This window comes from Diabrotica undecimpunctata, chromosome 6 (genome assembly GCF_040954645.1).
Source record: "Diabrotica undecimpunctata isolate CICGRU chromosome 6, icDiaUnde3, whole genome shotgun sequence".
Lineage (NCBI taxonomy): Eukaryota > Metazoa > Arthropoda > Insecta > Coleoptera > Chrysomelidae > Diabrotica > Diabrotica undecimpunctata.
This window is the reverse complement of record NC_092808.1, coordinates 152671854-152695701: the sequence shown is the minus strand read 5'-3', so window position 1 is coordinate 152695701 and position 23848 is coordinate 152671854. Positions and strand designations below refer to the sequence as shown.

General features: G+C 34.2%; 1 protein-coding gene across 1 annotated transcript in view; it reads right to left on the bottom strand.

Annotated features, from left to right (window-relative positions):
* The window catches only part of peb (zinc finger protein pebbled), a 110916-nt gene that overhangs the window by 37500 nt on the left and 49568 nt on the right, over window positions 1–23848 (bottom strand). Inside the window, exon 2 of the mRNA XM_072535812.1 lies at window positions 6809–6892. Coding sequence (XP_072391913.1) covers window positions 6809–6875 — 67 coding nt within the window. The 5' untranslated portion in view covers window positions 6876–6892. The remainder of the gene's footprint in view (window positions 1–6808; window positions 6893–23848) is intronic.

Below are 23848 nucleotides of genomic sequence, written 5' to 3'. Positions count from 1 at the left end.
AATGTGTCTAAAATTTGCACAAAACAAATGAATTTATTTGTTAAGTTTCTGAAACCAGTACAAGTCGAGACGGTATCGCAAAACAACTTAACCGTCTAGTCTACATATTTCAAGAACAAATTAATCGTGCTCACCAAACCACATCATTTTCTCTCGTTACACAAACTTAACTCAACATCCGAGATCGGATCCGTCGAAGCAGATAGAGACAGCGGCGACGGGATCCGACAACGGAAAACAAATATATGGACCACAATGGAGAGCTTTTTGACACAAAAACCGCATGTATACAGGTTTCATTTCCTTTGGCATAGTGGGCCGTACTTACAATTATTAAAGCACTACCGAAATATATGAAATACATTTTTAAGAACTTTTAGAGAAAGATATCAAGTGCAGCAAAAATTTAAACACTGTACGGGGTGTTCCAAATTGGTATGTTTTGCAGGGTATCCCGAAAACTAGAGGAGATAGAAAAAAGTAGTTAAGATGTCATGACTTCTTTTTTCGTTAAAGTAATGATTGCCCAATCAAATCATCAATAGCTCTTCACAGTAGCAAGATACAGGCGATTATTGAAAAATGTCAAAAACGACAGTGTTAAATAACTTTTTTATTAAGAAAAATTTTATTAGAACTTTTGGTAGAAATATTATGGACGCGTTCAGTGGCGTACGAAAATTTTTTTTAGGGGTTTTCACTAAAGAAATATACCAACTTATGTTTTTTATATGGGACGCCTTATATATTTTGATATTTTTCGTTTACATTTTTAATTCTCTTTTTTGGATACTAAATAGTGCCTCTTTAATTCTAAGACCATTTCCAATGGATGGAAGCTTAAAAATAGCTTAATACGTAGGTATAATCATATATTGCCTTGTAAGTGCAAATCTTGGACACGGAGTAGAAAAATCGAAACAATAGGAGATTTCAATCATTGGTATTGGGTCTTTTGTATACATTTTTAAAAATCTCACAGTCAATATATAAGAAAATATCGGTGAAACTGAATTTAACCGATATAAAAAACATTTTCTTCCATAAGAACATAGCAGACAATGGTTTTTGAAGGTCGTATCGGTTTTGAAATGATATACAGTGTAAGAGAAGATCAATTCGGATAGAGAAGATTGTAAGATTGGTTACGATCAAATTTATGAAAAGAGTAGAAAAAACCATTAAGAAAATCATTAAAGAACACAATGAATCAGTAATAATAAGAAAGCTACCTAGCTAGCTTCTAATTATCAAGGATAGCATTTTTGTTCTTCTCGTTCATTGTGAGCTTGACAGACGGTAAAAAATTATCTTTGAAATCTGTGCCAATTCAAAGAAATCCATTTCTATCTGTATTAGATTATAGTAGAACGCCAAATAAAATCTTATCCCCTGTTTACATTTTGCTAATTGGAAGAAAATTAGGAACTGATTTACTAATGAGTAAGAGAAAGTTAAAACATAGACATTCCACTGAAATATATTTATTGCACACAAATGAGACAAAACCAAAGCCAACAAACAAACTATTATGATAAAAAAACATAAAAGTTGCAGTAATTGAAACCTGGACAACCAGTTCTGCTCCATAAAAAGAAAAATACCTAAACGTAATATAGACGTAACTGGCAGTACCTTGGACCTTTTCCTTCAGAAATATTGTAGCTGCAGCAACCTTATATAAATTATGAGCAAACATGTGAAAAAGATAGTCATGAAACAAATGGATATAGTTTGATGCCCATTGAAAGGGCAAATACAGAAAATAAGATAACAGTACTTTATCCAGTATATTTTTAATTTATTAAACGAGAATGTGTTGTATATAGTTCTCTTGTTGTAGAGATATACATGGCAACGTCGCGAGTGTATATAGAGAAAGAAGAAAAAATCCAGGAAGACAAAAGACATGTAGTAAGGGGATGAAACGAGAGGGAAGAGGAACCACTAACGATTCTGGAAGTTAAAGATGCAGTTAAAAAACTATCCAGAAATAAATCACCCGGAATAGATAATCTCCCAGAAAGATCATCTCCCTGAACTATATAAAAAGGTGGCCATGATACCATAATGGCATTACAGCAGCTTATAAAAGAAATATGGGCACAGAAATCACTACCCAATGATTGGAACATTGGAATACTTTGCAACATACACAAAAAAGGAGATATCTTGGGATGTAACTCTTAAAAAAGTTGAATGTAGAGAACGAATTCAGGGGGAACTGTGAACTTTTTAAAATAAATAACGGGCTGCGCCAGGGAGTCCCCCTCTCCTGTTCCTGTTCAATCTGGTTCTAGAAAAAGTAAGATGTATGTCACAAATCACAACCACTGGTTCAATATATAATAATTCAGTGCAAATCCTGGCTTATGTCTACGATATTAATATTGTTGGGAGAACGGAAAACACTCTACGAGAGGCGTATGTAGCGTTAAAAGAATCAGCTACAAAAATGGGATTAATAATAAAAACCAACAAAACGAAGTATATGAAAATAAGCACGCAACCACAAATCCTACGACCACTTGTTATAGAAAACGACGTCATCGAAGCAGTGAACGAATTTGTACACCCGGGAGCGCTCCCTAATCCATAATTATATCGAGAAATGCAAAAATAAAACTCTACACAACAATATTACGCCCAGTCCTAACATATGGTTCAGAGACCTGGACTCTAAAACAAAAAATTATGAAAATATGTTAGGATGTTTCGAAAGAAAAGTACTACGGATCAGTGAATGACAATGGAGTGTAAAGAAGACGATATAACTTCGAACTTGAAAGAATATACCAGGAACCTGATATTATAAAATATATTAAGATAGGACGTCTGAGGTGGATAGAGCATGTAGTGTGGATGGAACAAAAGACCCAGCTATAAAACGCTCCTTAATAGACTCATTGGTCAGAGAAGAAGAGAAGGACCCAGAACAAGGTTATTTGATAACATCGATGAAGACATGAGAAATATGGGAATACGGGTTTGGTGAAGGAAGGCGATGGATAGGGACGACTGGAGAGAAATTCTTGAGGAGGCTAGGACCCACGCATAGTTGTAAAGCAAGAATGATGATGACGTAGCGAGTGTCAACTTGTATCACCAAGATATGGTTGTGTAGCAGAAAGTGCTTATCATATCATTACATGTAAAATATTTAAAATAAAGCCTATCCTAGTCTAACCAATGTTATGTTTAATCTACGTGTCTAGTACATCTTAAATTAATAAAATAGGCATCCATTTTAACTGTATGGTACATGTAGAGCAGCAAAAATTAAAACAATGCAGAACAAGATCTGTATTGGAGGAATAAATCTAAATGAAACCGAAACAACAACAAACGGTTTCTGTACAACCAGTTTTTATCCTCGATCTTTCACAGATTTACAGATTTACAACAACCATCCTCAGAACATATTTTCATCACTTACTCCAACCCTGTTCAGACTATTAACCTCTTATGGGAGATTACTCCTGATTTTGTTTTCACACGGACAAGAACGACGTTATCGCAAGGTGTGGTCGGTGCGTCTTCTTGTTTCAAGATAAAGTTATCATATAGTACGTCACAAAAAAACTTCATTTCCGTTGAAAATATCAATAACATCAACAATGTAAACATGTAACGAGATGATTGGTAGGTGTACTCATCTGTGTTCATCTTTAATCATTACTTGTTTCTACAAACTCGAGATAAGATCTTATTTGTAGAGGAGATTATAGGCGAATTTTAGCATTAAATGAGATTTTTTCTATTATGGTAGTAATTTGTTTACAGCACTATATTTATATCTAGGTTATTATACTGAACGTTTATTTCCATTGAGATTATAGTCTAGGGGAAAAAGGGGGTTTTGCGGTAGATTGAGGTCCATGAGATTTTAGCTTTAAAATAAATTTTGAAAAATTAAATTTTATAAATTTTATAAGTTTAAATTATACAAAAGACTTTTTTATAACGATTTTTCGGTGATATGAGATCAAAAAATTCAGTATTATGATAATGAGGGCTATAGTACAATGGAGGACGAACATTTTGAGCTTTACTAAACTCATTTTGATGCAGTTTTCGCTAAAATACAGTAAATTAAAATTAAATTTATTTATTATTTAATAATATAACTATACACCATGGTTTACTTTATCATTATCACTTACATTGTAAATGTTTTTGCATGTTTTTTTGTTACATTTGCAAAAAGAGCAACATTTAACTCCTGAAGAAATGCGTATACCTACATGTATTTCTTGTACATGCAGTATCTGTACAATTTGGTACCAATTCAAACACTGGCGGTAAAAGTATCTAAACTTTCTTGGGCATCAAATTTTCTTTGTCCAACACCCACGCAAAATCTTAGGGATTCAAAGTACTGAACTACTCTCCAAATCGAACATACTTATCTATACTACTACTATACTAAAACAATGTCCTTTTTGTGCGAAAAGAGGCCAACAGGTCGGTATAGGTCCTATCTTCAAAGAGGTCCGCAGACCAAACCAAAATTGATTCTTTGCCGTAAGGTGTATTGGAATTAAACTGCCAAAGTAAGAATTGACAACCAGTACACCCAACACGCGGATGGACCGCGTCACTAACACGCAAGTACTCCAAACTTTAGACAAAAGATGCGAAATTCTAAATGAGATAAAAACTAGAAAAATGGAATACTTGGGGCACATTGTGAGAGGTGAAAAGTACGAACTTTTAAGAAATATCATGCAGGGCAAAATTAAGGGCAAAAGAAGTGTGGGAAGAAGAAAAATATCGTGGCTTCGTAATCTACGTGAATGGTTCGGGTGTAGTTCGATTGAACTTTTTAGGCGCGCTGCTAACAAAGTCGCAGTGGCCATGATGATTTCCAATCTCCGCTAGGAGTGGCACGAGAAGAAGAAGAAGACACCCAAAATATCAAAATACAGAGAGGAGTCCGCCAGGGTTGCGTGCTGTCCCCACTACTTTTCAATGTCTACAGTGAAGCGGTATTTCAAAAAGCGCTCTCAGACTCAATAGAAGGTATATCTATCAATGGAGAAGTTTTGAATAACTTACGTTTTGCAGACGATACAGTAATAATGACGGATAACAACAATGATTTACAGAACGTAAAGCAACGCCTTAATGAACGCTGTCATGAGTACGGACTGAAGATAAATTTAAAGAAAACTAAATGCATGATCATGACTAAATCTGCACATGCAAATATCCAACTGACTATTGAAGATACTGCAATTGAGAGTGTTAATAACTATAAATACTTAGGAACATGGATAACATCAGATGTAGACCAAACCAAAGAAATTAGGACACGCATTAAAATAGCACGTGCATCATTCATTAAACTTAAAAAGTTTCTTTGTTCTCGGGATATAAGGTTAGAACTACGCCTGAGAATGCTTCGATGTTAAGTGTTCTCTACTCTTCTTTATGGCTTGGAAGCGTGGACACTCAAACAGGTTCATCTGAATAAGTTGGCCGCCTTTGAATTTTGGTGTTACAGAAGAATCCTACGAATATCATGGATTCAAAGAATGTCAAACGTGGAAGTAACTAGAAGAATAGGAAATGAGGCGGAAATAATATTAACTATCAAAAGACGAAAACTTGAGTACTTAGGACATGTGATGAGAGGGCAAAAATACGCGTTATTACAACTTATTATGCAAAGCAAAGTCCGAGGAAAGCGAAATGTGGGAAGACGAAGAATATCCTGGCTTAAGAACTTAAGGGAATGGTTTCAATGCAGTAGTGCAGAACTTTTTAGAGCGGCAGTCCGCATAGCCATGATGATTTCCAACCTTCGACAGAAGATGGAACTTAAAGAAGAAGTAGGCCCAATAGAAGCAGAGCAATATCTTATTGAAAGTTGGTTCTCCTTTATCAATCGCCAAAATTGAAAGTTTCAACATGAAATATGAAGAAATTAATACAGTTTTCGTGGAAAACTCACTGAACCTTTTTTTGTAGTGCTTAAAAGAATATTTATTTGTATTTTTTATATATGTAGAGATTTATGGGACCACCAATCATAAGGGAGTTATGACAAAAATGAGGTTGGTCCGTATTTTTTTCTTGTGACAAAAAACCTGAAAATCACCCCCTAATTAAACAATCGTTATTCCTTTATAATTCACTTTATAAATATTCTTATAGTACGTTCTAGAAATTTGATTGGTGTAAAATGCTTAGTTTTGAAAAAATTGAGTTTGAAGTGAGAAAAGTTTTGAACTTTTACAAAATTTTTTTTTTTTTTCAAATAAATCGAAAACTGCATACATTTCCAATAGTTTTATAAATGGACATACCAAATAAATAAAAAAAAGGAATAAAATTTATTTATTACATATTGTGTTCCCATGTAAAAACTACAAATAATTTTTATGTTACTAGAGAAGTAAAACCAGGATAGAAAAGCATTAAAATCAGCTAGGCACAAGCATTAGATTATACAGTTTAACATCATGCAGTATAGTTAAAAATTGCGGAAAAAAACGAAAAAAAAAGCTAAGGAACGATGCAAATCAAACTGAATACAAGTGAGAAAAATGAAAAATACAAACATTAAACGATTATTGCCAAAGAAACAGTATTTCAGACACAGTTTATACACCAATTATTCAAGATCATACAAATACTACATTGTCCTACATTATGATCCTACATTACGTACAAAATATTGCTTAATTATTTAAATAAAATATAATCCTGAGAATTCGGTGTACCTATTGTAAAATTTCAACAACGTTCTTATAGATTTTCATAAATTCTAACTACAGAACAATGTTTTTTTGCTTACACTTACCTATTGTACCAGGTGGTGGTGGGAAACCTTGCTGGGGGTTGTGAGGCATCAGCGCTGTTCCTTGCATCTCGAAGCTAAGACGTTCTGGAACAAAAATCATTAATTAGACCAAGTTTTAATAAAAAAAATAATATTTTGGAAAGTAAACATACAAAACGTCAAACAATACATGACAGGGTAAAAATACTGCAGCAATAATATAGTATAAAGGTGGTGGAATGGTAGATAAAATGAAAAATTTTATAGTCCAGTCGGTTAGACGAAAAAAAGCCCTAACCTTGCATCGCGGGCTGTGCCAAATTTTATTATTTTAACCTTTAGGGGGGAAATAGTAGTGTAAATTTAAAATCGCGACTGAATCCAACCGTTGCTTTAGCCGCCATCTTGAATTTGAAAATTAAAAAGGAGAACCATTTTTGCTCAATATCTCCCGCCATTTTCAATTTGTCTATAAAAATGGTAGGGACTGAAATTGTTGCAAATGCAATTTCTTACAATTTTTTTTTTGCAAATTTTTTCGTGTGGTCCATTATTTTTCGAGTTGGAGGGGAAAGGGGAAAATAGTGGAAGGGGAGGAGGGAGAATAATTATCGAATTATCTCGTTTATTATTAATTTTACGACATAACAAAAATGGAGAGAATTATATTTTATACAATTTTGATCTCAATTTTTTTGGTAAAATTAATATTTGACGTCGTACGTATGCGGCAAAAACGCGAGCGTAAGACTTTAGCGGAAATTGGTGATACAGAAATTAGTTATGTCCATTAATTCGGCCATTTTAAACTTTTTTCCCCCTTTACTAAATTGTAAAAAAATTGTAGAAAATCGTATTGGCAACAATTTTAGTAGTTACTATTTTTGTCAAAAAGGTAAAAATGGCAGATATATTGAGCAAAAATGGTTCTCCTTTAAAATCAAGATGGCGAATAACGTAACGGCGGAATTCAGTCGCGGTTTTAAATTCACATTACTATTGACTACCGCTAAAGATTAAAATAATAAAATTTTAGGCAGCTTGCCATCCCGACTGGACTATTATGGGAAATTGGAATTCAGTTCAGATCTTAATACCAAGCACATACTCAGCATATATGTCATTAGATTAGATAATTGCAAATAGAGAACAAACGAATCATATGATATGCTTTGTAGATGACCTGGTAACTATAGCGGACTCTGAGGATCATCTAAAAAGATAATTTAATAAATTTTATTAATTAAATATTTAGCAAAAGAGGAAATCACATGATAGAAGACAAAGTTAATGACCATATGGAGATAGTCAATACAATGCAGATATTTGGTCAACAAAAAGCTGTAAAACAGATTGATCTAGGAATTGATCTCTCAATTGCACACGATCCTGTAAAATATTAAATAAACCTTACCCACAAATTAGCGGTAAACAACCTACACGATAAACATATGACGTCAGAAGAATCGCTGGGAATTGGCTGCCGGAAGCAGATTTGGTAAAATAAAAGGAGAAAATGGAGTATTGTGTGATCTAAAAAAGATGAAACTGAGGAGGAGGAAACTTTTCTAATAATGCAAAACTGTACAAGGAAAAGATAATGACGACGATAATTATAATAAAAACGTACTCACATCAAAAACTGCCTTTTTGAGGAAATAAAACCAGAAAACTGATCAGAAAAGACAGTAGTTGTATCGATGCCTGTGATGCCAAGTTAAACAAAAGTACACAAAGTTTTTGTGGGTAGTTCCATCGATTACTAATGAGCACTTTCCCCTCTTTTGCCTGTCTTCTAATTAAGTGATGATCGTTTTCACTTAACAACCGAACAAGATACTTAAATACCAGTTTATAATATGCTTATGCAACTTTCATTTAGTGGAATTATGTAGATCATTAAAGAAAATGAGAAAATGGCAATAATAGTTTTCTTTAGAATTTTTTCTGTGGAGAAATCAATAAAAGGGAAGAGTTTATTACATAATGATAAATGATACTTTATTTGGAGGTAAGAAGAAGCAAGAAAGTCTGTAAATTTTTAAGAAGCTGATTAAAATTTGTTTAAAAACTATTCCAGACAATGAGAGACATTAATACTTTGAGAATTTGATCACAGAATAAAAACAACAATGCCATATACAAGAATCCACGATCAACAGTTTAGGAAAACGAGTAAACATTCAAACAATTATCTTTCTAAACTCTTATTCATATATGGAACCAAGTTTTAGCAATTCAACCGCCTAATACACAACAAAGTACTGACAACAGAAATAAACTTTGTTAACAAGATCAAAATGAACATTCACACGAGAAATTAAGAAATTAGAAGATTGCTCGAAAGAAAAAGAATTATTGTTGAAGATATACACCAGAAATATGCCGTTTGGTAGAGATTTATAAACAGAGTAGGTGAAGACCAAATACAAAAGCAAATAATGAACTGGAAAAGAAGACCAAAAAAGAAAAAGGATGTCCACAGTGGGCATAGTAAGAATGGAATATGTTTTTTCTCTACAAGCCGGGGATACCAATTTTTGCTCTCAATCTATTCTGTAGACTGCATCAACAAGGTATAGTCAAAGCTACAAATAGAGAGAGGGAGATTGGATGAACGGAAATATATGGAAACTGAAAACTTATTAATTAGATTTTTTTCCCTTTAAGAACCATCAGTTTCGGTATAAAATAGGCACCACAAAAAGAATATCAGTTCAACTGATTTGATTGTTTATTCAAAAGTGAACGACGTATTTACAAATTACTATTGATAATACACAACATTGTAAGCAACAATTTTATTGTCATAACAAAGTCGTAACAAATGCAATAAAACACGTACATAAAACTCACTGTTCCAAACACTTGAACGTAAAGGAAGCATATTGGAATATTTTTGTGCTTGAATCTTTGGATGGATATTTGTATAATGGTTTCCAAACGTTGTTCAAAACTGTGATATAAAATCAAGCGTAGAATTTTCCACAGTATTTATACCGTCTTAAAATTATTGAGCAGTTTGTCATATCTATTAATAAAACACCTACTTTAAGACAAAAATAATAAAACTGATTTGTTCTGGATTTACAGATAACAGGAACTAGGACTCTTTGTCGCCGTTGAGGGTGTGGCCACTCCCTGGAGTTTTGAGAGAACGACACTCCCTGTTTCTCGAATGCTTTTATCATAAAAATATCCATTGCACCTCACGTAAATGTAGCTACGGGGTTTTCCTATGCGTCTGTCTTTATAATAATATATCATCGGCGTATTGGATGTTGAAATTGTGGCCATCTTGTTTATCTTACCTCTCGGAAGTGTTATGGCTGGGAAAAAATCCGATTTTGTATATCGACCACAGATTTAAGAATCTAAGGGACATAAATTTATGTTTTATTTGATTCTAGAAAATACACACAATACTTATAGCGATAAACAGTAGGTATAACATAATATATATATATATATATATATATATATATATATATATATATATATATATATATATATATATATATATATATATATCTTCATTTTCTTATACCTCGATAGTGGTGTTCAAATTCACTAGTACAAGATGTTTCCACGTAGTTTTTAAAATAGACAAACAAAATGATAATGTGTACTTATTTATTGCTTTTAAAAATACTTTTTATGAATATTCATACACTTTTGCGTGTATTTGAACTCATTTTTGAAACTTCAAATGATATACAACAAGAAATGTGTTTAAATGTATAAACCGCGTTGAAAAGAAAATTGATCCCGTAATTCAACGCAAATTTGGTTATATAATATTATTATAGCTAATATTAGGATAGCGCCTAATATTAAATAGCCAAATATTTCAAAAACAAATGGAATAACAGATGCCATTTATCCACAAAAGGCTAGATTATGGTTCAAAACTTAATGTAGAAGTCGTTGTAGAATCTAAAGATCAACCATCTTAGCATACTTGCAAATTTATTGAACCGTACATCCCCAAATTTTTTGTGTTTACCTATTTTTAGTGCTGAAAATATTTCAACTAACCCAAATGACTAAATAATATTTAGAGAAACAACATTATATTACCTTCAGGGACTTTAAAAAGCTGCATTCCATTTAGTAGATTGAAAAGTAATGAGGAATACTATGTCATAGCTGAGAATATCGAGAAAATTATTAGAAGTACGCAGATAACGAAGAAGAGTGATGGGGAATAAAAATGGGAGGCAGCACATCACAAGAATTTAGGGTGAACAAGGAGATTAAACTTATTAGTATTGGTATTTTCATTAATACAGTACCTACATACAATTATGTTAGAGATGAATCGGAGAAAATTAAAAACGAGATTGACTAAGCAGCAACAGAAGTTCTAGGAAAACGCAAGTCATACTGAACAAAAGAAACAACAACATGGTTCAGAAAAGAAATAAAAGAGAAATGTAAAGAGAAACGAGAGGCCTACACGAACTACAAAACATCAAATACTCCAGAATCCCAAGACACCAAGACACCTATAGAAGAATACGAAATGAAGCAAAGCAGTTAATAAGAAGAACAAAAAATTAACAGTGGGAACGGTTTACAAAAAGAATCGAAAGCGACTTCTACGGTACACAAAAACAAATATGGAGGTTTTACGAGTGTATGAATAACCAACGAGCTTCTAAAACACGGAGGAGAAAGTATAACCCTAGAGATGACAAAACTTATACAAAAACTAACATTGCACTGCAAGATACCAGACGCATGGAGAAACAGCATTATGATACCAATATTCAAGAAAGGAAATAAAGAAGACCCCAACAATTATAGAGATATATGTAAATCTACTGAACACCGCACTTAAGCTTATATCAGAAAAGTCCTAACCAACAAAATCAATAAACTAACAACTTTATCAGATGAACAATAAGGATTCAGATCCGGGAGATCCTGCGTAGACGCCGTATTTGTACTAAGACAAGTCACAGAAAAAGGCGATCGAGTACAATAAACCAGCATATCTATGTTTTATAGACCTGACAAAAGCTTTCGATCGCATCCAAGTCGAAGACGTCTTACACCTACTGTATAAAAGAAACATACCAATCAATATTATACAAACCATCGAAAACATCTACTTCCGTAATCGAATACAGGCAAAGATAAATGGAAAAACTAACAGTTTATACCAGTACAAAGCGGAGTCAGACAGGGTGACTCGTTAAGCAAACTTCTATTTAATATAATAATGGACGAAATAATACAAGTAGTACGTAAAGGTCAAGGTTACAGAATGGGGAACAAAGAAATCCAAATATTATGATATGCAGACAACGCGCGACGCCGGATTAGTGGCCAAGGCAGAAGACGAGCTCCAAAGATTAACACACATCTTCAATACAACAGCCAAGAAATACAATATGATAATATCAGCAGAAAAAACCAAATGTATGACAATATCTAAATACCCACTATGATGTAAAATCGAAATTGACGAGAAAATAATAAAGCAGAAAGCAAGGTTTACTTATCTAGGAATATATAAAACTAGTTAAGGATATGTTGTAGAGAAAGTACGACAACAAAGCATAAAAGCAAGTAAAGCGGCAGGATCTCGTAATGAGACAATCTGAAAGAACAAACACTTAAGACAAGACACAAAAACAAGAATCTATAAAGCAGCAATTAGACCTATATTAACATACACGGCGGAGACAAGACCTTACATATCTAAAATGAGACGACTACTAGAAACAACAGAGATGAAAATACTCCGACGAATATCAGGGAAAAATCTGTTGGGTAGGGAGAGAAGCAAAAACATAAGAAGAGCATACAATACAGAAGGCATAAATGGATGGGTGACAAAACGGAAACAGGAGTGGAACAAACACATTAGTAGATTAGCAGAGGATAAGATAGTACGAATAGTACGAGATGGTCACTAAATGGACGAAGAAGTATTGGCAGACCAAGAAAAAGATGGTGCGGAAATTTAAACAATTTAGGAGGTTAATATTGAAGAAGAAACAGGCTTTAAAGCCTACATACAAGAAGGAAGAAGAAGAAGATGATGATAAATCGCCATAGGTCAGTGTAGATCAGGTTTCAATAGTTAGAGATGCTAAAAAATGTATTACTGCAAAGAAAAGAAACGTTGTTTTAATAATAAGGTAGCGACGTATAAATGAGGCTGATCAACATTTGGAAATTTTCACATGAACTTGTGTGAGAATAAAACGACAAACAGTTTCAGCTGAAAAATAGGATCTCCCAAGTAGGTACAAAACTCATTGACGCTTGACGATGTTTGTGTCCAATAAAAGTGTAGTATGCAGTGTAATTTTTTAGATTTCTTAGAACGATAAACATCAAATTGGATGTATCAGGGATGCCGCGGTAAGTGTTACCTTGACTCGATTTTTGACGGTGTTGTTTTGTTTCGGTCGACCTTATTCGGTCGAAGTTGTAGTCCGGTCACGTTTGAAATCACTGAACTTCGAGGTATTAGAACTTTTCTCGAATCCAATCGTCAAGGTTCATCTGATGTCATTAAATTTTCCAAAATAAATTTACCAATTTTTAGACCACGTTTGAACATCAACTGCGAAATAAAAACACCGGAAAATTTAGACTTAAAAACATGATAACCCCTGATTAGATCGTAATGTAGGTTGGTGGGTGGTAAAGGCTTTATAACTATATAAGCTCGGTGTAGTTGTCTTAATGAAAGAACTGTTTAATATATCCCAACCAACGGTTACAGAGGATCAATAGTCCAGCTACTGTCGCATTTTCCCTCTAAATTTATTATAACTGCACTGATTTGTCTGAAATTTTTATATTTGGTAGGAAATTACTCAAAAAATATCAGTTATATGGTGTCGATATGTGCTTCTTCCTGTTGTGGTTGGCTTCCCATCTAGGGAGTTAAAATTTTTACACTAAAAATAACCTCTGGAATTAAGTTTTTTTCGCTAGATCAATATTTTTTGAGTTATTCGCGGATATTTATAATTTCTGCAAAGAAAATTACATTGAATTACTGAAATATTGTGGAGCAGCAATGACAGAAAGATCAACAACATTAATTAATAAATTTATAAAATACAATAAAATACCGGGAGAAAGGAGAACGAGCGAACTAATTCTACTATTCAAAAAAGGAGATATAAAACAGCCAGAATACTACAGAGGTATAAACTTGTTAAATACTATGCCAAAACTTACAACTAAAATTTTTCAAGAGCTAATAAATCAGAGTATAAGTTTAGCAGATGAAGAACAGAGGTTTCGTAGTAGAAGATCGTGTACAGATGCAATATTCGTTATAAAGCAAATTACTGAGAAATCACTAGAGTATATTAGACCAGCATTTCTGTGTCTAATTGACCTAAAGAAAGGGTGTGACAGAGTAAGACTCAAAGACGTGATCCATTTTCTGTATAATAGAGAAGTTCCCCTAAATACAACAAAATAGAAGTCAGAATATATGGACAACTTACACAACCTATAGAAATAGGCAGCAGAATAAGACAAGGAGATTCATTGAGCCCCATGCTCTTCAATTTGATCATGGATGAAATCATCAAAAGCGTTAAGAAAGGGAGAGGATACATAATGAGAAACAAAGAAATTAAAATACTCTGTTATGCAGACGATTAAATATTGACAACCAAGATGAAGATAATCTACAAAAAAAGGTCCAAATATTTAACATAAGAGCAAAAGAATTTAATATGACAATTTCATCTCAGAAAACTAAAACAATAGTAGTCGGCAAAGTACCAACCAGATGTAAAATAGAAATTGATGTCATCAGTATTGAACAAGTAATGGAAATAAAATATCTGGGATTTACACTGTCTAGTTATGGAGACCTGGACAAAGAAGTGGGAGATCAAGTACAAAAAGCAAACAGACTGGCAGGATGCCTTAATAACTCTATATGGCGAAACAGACACATTAACACTGAGATGAAGTCAAGAATTTATAAAGCGAGTAGATCCAAAATGATATATGCCTCAGAAACAAGACCCGACACAGCCACAACGCAAGGCTACTGGAAGTGGCAGAGATGAGAGTACTGAGAAGAATTACAGGAAATACGCTGAGAGATCGAAAGAGAAGTGACGACATTAGAAGAAAATGTAACGTACAGTTTATAAATGAATGGACACAAAATAGAAAAAAAAATGACCATATAAGCTGAATGGAGGAGACCCGTGTCGTCAAAACAGCAAGAGATAAGTCACCAATCGACAGAAGAAGTATCGGACGACTGCGCAAAAGATGGAGTGAGAACCTTCCATAGAGGTATTAATTCGCCAATGAACAAGCAGAATTGCTTATAAAGAGAAAAAAGAAGAAGAAGAAAAAGAAAACTTCATTGGGCTTTTCATAATACCACTTTATACATCAAACCATCTCCAACCCCTAGATTTGACGTTTTTTGGGCCTCTTGAAAAAGCTTTCTTTGCCATTTATAATTCTCATATGATTTTGATGGCACATGAGAAGATCACACACTAAGATGGCAGTTAAACAGACACCATCAACATCAAGAGCTACTGCGGAACAGACACTACCGACATCAAGAACTACCCCGAAACAGACAACATCAACATCAAGAGCTTCTATGGAGCAGACACCATCAACATCCACAGCCAAATATTGTCCTTTACCTTCATATTCAGTCGTTAAAGTATCACATCATCACATGTAGCTCCTATTAAAAAAATTATTTAAAAGTCTACTACAAAAACAAAGAAACAACAATCAAAAATTTGGACTGCTACACCAGTGAAGGATATTCTACTGGACAAAAAAGCTAAGTGACATAAAAAAAAAAAAATGAAACGAACAGTTAATTAATTACTATTTAAATGGGAATAAGCCACAATTAAAGGTTAAAATACGTTTATTGACGTTTCAATTTCCACTTCGGAAATCGTTCTCAAAATACAACAATAAATAGTAATTAATTTAAAATGCCACAAGAAAATAGCTTGAGAACAATATTAAGGAACAGTTAATGTTGCTAAGAATAATAAAACTACCGAAAAAAAGACTTATTGAAGATGAAAATGATTCTGAATCATCCATAGAAATGGATTTGTCAAATAGTAGCGATTTGGCTCTCCGTAGCCATTGAGGTATGCATCGTATGCAATGAATTTGGAAAAAGCAAAGAACTTTGGTTTCGCTGTGGTTGGGAGTCAGCTAAAGCTTTTCAATGCGATGGATGCAAAGAAAATATTAAGAAAGTAGAAATATCAAAACAACGTTCATTTTAATGCAATATTTAAAAAGCATATAACATGCACGATATTACCCCACTAGCTAAGCGATATTATCCCACCTGGTGGGGCAATACCACGAAAAGCAAGTGTTGCATATTTGTACAATATTTTAGTAATATATAATTTTTTGTTATTTCTTATAACATCTTAAACCAAACATTTGTGCAGAGTTTATTAATTTGTCAGCTGTTTATTGTATGAAATGTAAATATCTTAGATGTTTCTACTTAGCCGCGCGATATTCCCTCACCTTCCCCTACTTTTAAGGAGACTTAGAGCTTTTATTGAAAGTAATTTTTAGAGATATTTAAAGATCGGTGACGTTCTTTAGAGATTATTGACGCATTTAGAGCTAATTAAAACCATTTGATACAGAAACATCTTAAAAAAATATTCCAAAGATCTTAAAATAATTTGTGTAAGTTTTGTTTGAAGAAATAGGATAACAGATATAGTCCGGAGCAGTAAATTGGAATCAAATTGTTTTTTTAGAAACGTCGAGTCGCCTTTCTGTATACACAATGATAAAATTGAAGTGCACACGGGTACCGGTGGTTTTTTCGATTTCAATGAAATATGTTAGATAGAAGGAGCATATGTTGTTTTCACCTGCCTCCCGTTCTCTCAGTCATCGTCAGCAGTGCAGACAGAATAGCACCTGCCCCGTTGACTCGTGCTCGCTGGCACTACTGCCGGCTGCCTGCTGGACCCCTTTTTTATCCCCAACTGAAAGATACTACGCTACAATTACCATTTACACAACAATATCGTTGTTATAATAATAATAAAGATACACGTATATGCCCCTAGTGAGCGGAACACCCGCCTGTTTCGATCAACGGACTTTGTGATGATCGAGAATCTGAACGAGACTAGGGGGTGTTAATGAGGAAGGAAACAAAGACATTTTCGATACTTTAATCACTATAGGGTGTTTTGTTTTGAATTCTACTGATAAATTAACTGTTTAAAGTTGATTTTCAAAATTGCCTGATTGTTTTTTTACAAACAATAGTTAAGTAATAATATAATGTCATCTTATACAGTGTGTCCACGAATAGGATGCCCAAGAAAAAAATTTATTTTTATTTTTATTTTTAATGAAAAATTATATTTTTGGTACAAGTTTTTCAAACCCTGCTTTATTTTATAGTTATTATTATGTAAATTCCTATGAATTTTTGCACTAAGTTTAGAAATGTAATAATAATCTAGTGGGTAACATTTACGTCACTATCTAAGTTAAGGTGATTTAAAAACTTAAAATCCAAGGTTCTGATAGCTTCTGACAAAATCAAAACATGACGAACAAACCATAGAAATGGTAAATAACGACTACGAGAGAATTTTTAGTAAAGGAAGAAGTCCAATAGAAGTAGCAAAAAGAATTTAAAAACTAAAGAAAGCAGAGCACCAAGAATGGAAGGTATTCATAACATTGCATTGATGGAAATCCCACAGAAAATAATAGTGTAATTATTCTGCATCTATAGATTTTCCATAGAACATGCACATTTCCGAACAACTGGAAACATGCGAAAATTATCCCTCTACTAAAACCAAAGAAGGACATAAGAAGAGCAGAAAGCTATAGGCCAATATCACTACTGGAATCACTAGGAAAAGTATTAGAAATCATCTACAAAAGGCTCATGAAACATGCAGAAAGAATAAGAATCAGATTGGAAAAAAGCCCTAATCTACAAGATTAACAGAGCTAGATTACCTCATTACTTGGTGAATATATGCGATGTATATTTAACAACAGAACATTTCGGGTTTTAGCTGACCAAATGGTGTCCAGAATGCAAGCTGTTCAGGAAGGGATGAATGGTTCAATTCTTCTATACAACAATGTTGTTTCAGATTTGTCCACTGATGCAATAACAAATACAGCCCTTGACGCGGACGATACGGCTATCTACACCACAGGTAAAGAAGCCAGAAGGACAGTCGAAGGGTTAAAAGACCACTTAGGGAGAATTGGAAGGACTACACAGAGAAATGGAAGATAGAAATCAACACGGAGAAAATTCAATTCATCATCTTTACGTAACAACAAAATCCACCAGTAGTAGAGCTAACGATGAGGGGAAACAGAATCCAATCAGTGGTCAAGTATTTCGGAGTCCACTTCGACAAAAAATTAAATTTTACAGGAACACTCCAAGTCAAGAAAAAAGTATATGTGGCTAAAAGACTAATTCAACCCTTCTTTTCCAGAACCAGCCTTTCATCGCAGGTCAAGAAGATTCAATTATACCAGGCCTACGTTAGAGCTGTGATGTTGTATGCAGTTCTCCAGAACCGCATACACTGGAGAACTCCAAGTGGAACTATCAAAGAAGACTCCAGTACACACCACTTAAAGAGGTGGTCGAAAACACAACATATTTCTTCCATCAGGCCACAAGAAGACTCTTTAAAACTAGGCATCCTCACCAGAAAGTTCATAGAGAGAATTGAGAGAAAAATACAGAGCGATTGACCATCTAATCAGGGCTAGCCAAGTGGTTGCTGAAGACAACCAATCAACGAAGTAGGTACGGTGCCAAAAATAGTACTTATAGAAAAAGATGTCCAGGATTCCAGAAACGCAGAAAATCAGGTACTGAATAGGATGCGGTTAGACAAAGAAAGCGGTACAGAAGTGTCCCGTTGACACAAGAAGAAAATAAGGCTGAAATATTTTGTATATTATCTGTTGAAATGTTAAATAATGTTAGGGCAATAAACGTTTTTATTTTTATTTTTATTATTATTTCAATTTGAGTACTCACAAATCCTTCCTGACGAGTAGAAAACCACGAAATACATATAAGAGAATGGTGAATGATTTGCATATACCTTGCATATACCATAAGTCATGTTTTTAGAGCAGCTACTTCAAAGGTTAAACAACCATGATGGTAGGCAATCTTCGTATCGAAGATGGTACTTGAAGAAGAATGTATATCCTAATCAAAACTACACAATACTTTAAATCTGATTGAATCTTCTTTTTCTAGCGTCAGTTTCTTATGCAGTAGTTTTTCTTATGATATTATTTTCAGCTTTTTTAAAGAGTTTTAATGTCTTTATCGCTGTTATTTTTTCTCTTAACTCTGGTATTTTCTTGTTTTATAATAGGAATGTGGGTGGTGAACATAGTTACGAAAAATGACGCGAATCTTCGGAATATAGTGTTTAATAAAAGTATAAAAGAAAAGTACCAATAACTAGTGATAATTAAAGCTGCCACAGAAAGAAAATTGGTACTTGTTGGCCATATTATGCGAAAGATAAATGCTTTTTAATATTTACTGTGTTAGACAGTATTAAAGCAAAAGGAAACTTGGAGGGTAACGTATAACTTGGATCAAAACTTGAATTGCTAATTGATGAATTGTTAACGCATGAATCGCACTGTTCAGAGTAAAAGTTGCAACAAGAAGACTAACAAATGCTAACATTGACCAAAAAATTTAAATTTTAATCATGAATATGTGATTTTTCACGCCACACCACTGACTATATAAAAACCGCAACCTCATTCATAAACAATTTCGACATAAAGATGCTTTATTGATTTCTTTAACATTTGCAGCACGAGACAAATCAACACAATTCCAACTCCGACCACATGATGTTCAACTTGCATCAGTGAATCATTTCGCAGGAAAAATTCAATAAATTGCGTTGCGTCACCGCATATATCGCCATTGTTTTTAATGTTTAACATTTCAAACATAGATCGTCACTTAAGCTACATCTTTTAATTTATATTTGTCAGTATTCGATTGTGATAAGTTGGAGATTTATCTATAAATACACCTTGCGTATTAAATAACACTTAAGCACGTAGTTGGCCATGAAACGAGCATTGTGTCCATCCATAAATCAATCTTAAAACAATACTACATTGATAAACAATGGTTTATAGGGGACGAAAACACAAGTTCTACATTGCATAGAAAATACGACCAGAAAATTTTAGCATACGTGCATACTGCGAGTGATACGAGGTGGCGCCACTGATTGTTTCAATCTTCAATCTCAAGTAATTCTAGATAGGCTGTATTTCTCATTTCTAAGAACTTCCCTTAAATTTGTAACTCTTACATTCAGCCCATTCAGTCCTAGCACCTCTTTAGCTTAATTCAAAATAGATTATTTTATATTTTTCCATATTTCCTCTGTGTTATTTGCTTCTGTTAGATTTTCCTTTAGGGTTGTCTCATGTTGTTCTCTTAGCTTCTATCCTCCTAACTTTTCCAGATTCTATCTTCTTTTGTTTTGAATTGAACCTAGAAATAATTTGTAGATAGTTTGGTTCACAAATTCAAACTTTCTAATTTTCTAAAATATTGATATAACTCAAAAGAATACTACAACTAATTTTAAACATAAGCCCAACTTCTTTACAAGGCTAACACAACCCAAAATAATGCATTATTCTTCACAGAAAGTATTGTATTATTGTGTTTTTGAAAAAGGATGGCATACCTCAAAATAATACATTTTTCTTTAAATAAAATATGATACTATTTACTTGTTTTTTTTTAATTGACATAACTCAAAAAGTTGCAGTGTTCCACAAAAGAAATAGGTCCACTTAGCGTGATATCCGGGAAGCAACCGAAATATGACAATACTGTGCAAAATGTGGAACCAACTTTTCAAACAATTACGACATTTCTGCTATCTGACGACCATAGGCATAAACTAACTTTATGGCGTTATCACAACAAAAAATACACAATATTTAAAATCTGTTCACTAGCATAGTCCTTCTTTCACTTTTTTTGAGATATGCCGGTCTTCTTCCTAGGTAGATATATTGATGGTAGATTACTATTTCGATCTATTTTGTGCATTTATCTATATCTATTTTATCTATAATTTTGTCAATATAAACCGTAGTTTTTGTAGATCACAATCATCTTAACAGGTGATTATTTTTATAAAAAAATCGATATAGAGTCCCTAAACTTCTACTTCCACTCATTCGCAAGCTCCACTAATCTTTACATTCGCAGATTCGCATTAATTACATCAACCAAGACAAAGTTTTAACTTCGTGCAGCAAAAGGAAGTGAAAGCATAACAAGAGACGAAAAGTTTCCGTGGTTTCCGTGAACCTGCAATTATTTTTTGTTTAATCCTAGCAAGATGAGACGTTTCTAGGTCGGTGTTTCGTCCTAACAACAAATTATGTCATCAAGCTAAAGCGAACAGGTAATTTAAGGCTTTCATAACTGCAATATGTATAAAGTAAATGACAATTGTAGAGAAGGTTGTCACAGACGATGGTCTTAATGACCAATTGTTGAAAATGTCGTTAATAAATTAATAGAAGTCAACCATCATTTGATTGTTGTAAACATTACAATTTGTTAACTTAGTTTACGTTTTTTATCTGTAAATACTAACGACAGATAAAATTATGATATGACACAAGAATAGCAGAAGAATTTGATATTATTTATAAAAATAGAAAAAAGGAATAACCAATGAAATAGCCAAACAAAAATTATTTGAAATTTTCTCATATCGAATGTTGCAGTAAGTTTAATAAATTAATAATGTAAACCATAAAAAAAACGACTAGATCAAACGCTCTTAATGAATACGAGCATGAGACAACATTAGGTACTACAAGCAAGAAACAAATTGTTAGAAATTACTGGTAGAATGATCATCTAAAGAAATGAGAAAACATAAATAAGAATCTGAGAACAAACAAAAGGAAAAAAGTCGTGATACAGCCCATAACAGGATCGAAATGGGAGAATATTACAAAATACAACCTAAAATAAATTTACCAGGATCACTGTTCTTTAAAAATTGAATTGTCTATTTAAATCTACTACTAATATACAAATCACTAATCTCATGAAAATATTGTCTCTGTACATACAGGCCTAATTTTTTTTAAACCAAACTTTGGAAACTAAAAATAAACAAAAGAAGGGAACAAGTAATCCTAACTCGCTTCCATATTGGCCACACAAGATTTACTGACGATTACTTATTTCACCGTAAATATAATCCTGCATGTGAAGTGTGCAATAGTTATCCAACATTCAAACATCCCCTGTTTCAGTGTCTTAAATATATTAAGCAGCTTCAGAAATACAACTTTGACAAGTCAGAAGAAGAACACTAGAAAAAAACCCGAATACCCAATAACTGTTTGTTTATCGTAAAGACCAACAACTGTTTAATATAATCTAACTCACACAAAGGTTTTTTCATCTTTCTCATGACTGAGTTGTAATTTATTCTCTGTCAGTAGGATTTAATTTAATGGAATGCTCTTCTTTTATTTCTTCTGAGCACTTGCTAGCGCAGCGAGGAGCTAGGATAGTGAGAGGAATAAAGTCTTAGTAGATTTCACTTTATCTCTGAGACCTTGATAATCTTGGAGGTCACTAGGTAGAATTTTAGCTTGTTGCAAATCTTTTTTAACCTGGCTGGTTGCCCATTTTGAATAAGATAATGAGATTGGATGGTTGTGCTTAAGGTAGTTCGTGGCAGGGTCCATTTGTGACCCTCCAGATACTTAAACCTCCTAAAACGGATTCATTGTATTACCCATCACCCTTAATAGGCCCATAGGACCTAGTCTTGGTCCTCGGTGTTTCTGGGCCCCGGCTCTCCAGCAAAGGATCTCCAAATCTGAGCTCTTCCTGCCGTTCCTTTGTGGCCGAACAGAATGCCACAAATCTCTAGTAAATTCCTCATTTAATTCGGTTGCATAAAGGCCGAACCCAGGATCTGCCACCTCTGACAGGCCAATGCCAGGCACTTTCAGAAGACATGTGAGGAGATTTACTCCTCCTTATTACACAGACGGCACCGTGGGCCATCCGCCAATTCAAGCAAACGAAGGTGCTACCTGAGTCTACAGTGGCCGGTAAGCATACTGACCACCAGAGAGCAACTTCTCTCTGCAAAAGTTAGGTTGTAAGACTTTTGGATGGCCCCGCTATGTCCTCAACTGGTCCAGGAGTCCTACAACCTCCGCAAAAGCTCTTTGAGAGACTACCACGACCAGTACTGAAGGGCACTTCAATCCCAGGTTCGGGTCCCACAAGCAGAGTGGATGAGTCCTGTCTTGCCAGGGCATCAATAGGAGTAGGATCTCCAAATTTGAGCTCTTCCTGCCGTTCATTTGTGGCCGAACAGAATGCTACAAATCTCTAGTAAATTCCTTATTTAATTCGGTTGCATAAAGGCCGAACCCAGGATCTGCCACCTCTGACAGGCCAATGCCAGGCACTTTCAGAAGACATGTGAGGAGATTTACTCCTTCTTATTACACAGACGGCACCGTGGGCCATCCACCAATTCAAGCAAATGAAGGTGCTACCTGAGTCTACAGTGGCCGGTAAGCATACTGACCACCAGAGAGCAACTTCTCTCTGCAAAAGTTAGGTTGTAAGACTTTTGGATGGCCCCGCTATGTCCTCAACTGGTCCAGGAGTCCTACAACCTCCGCAGAAGCTCTTTGAGAGACTACCACGACCAGTACTGAAGGGCACTTCAATCCCAGGTTCGGGTCCTACAAGCAGAGTGGATGAGTTCTGTCTTGCCAGGGCATCAATGCGTTCGTTTCCTTCCAAGCCTGTGTTTCCCAGTCGCCACACTAAGTTATACCTATTGGTCAGCAAGTAATGAGCAAGTGCTCTTTTACACTCAAGAAACAGCTTGGGCGCTGTTTAACTGTCAGAGCTGATAGAGATGGTCCTGTCTAAGCAAGCCCTATCTACTATCTCCCGAGCACGTACTAGGATCG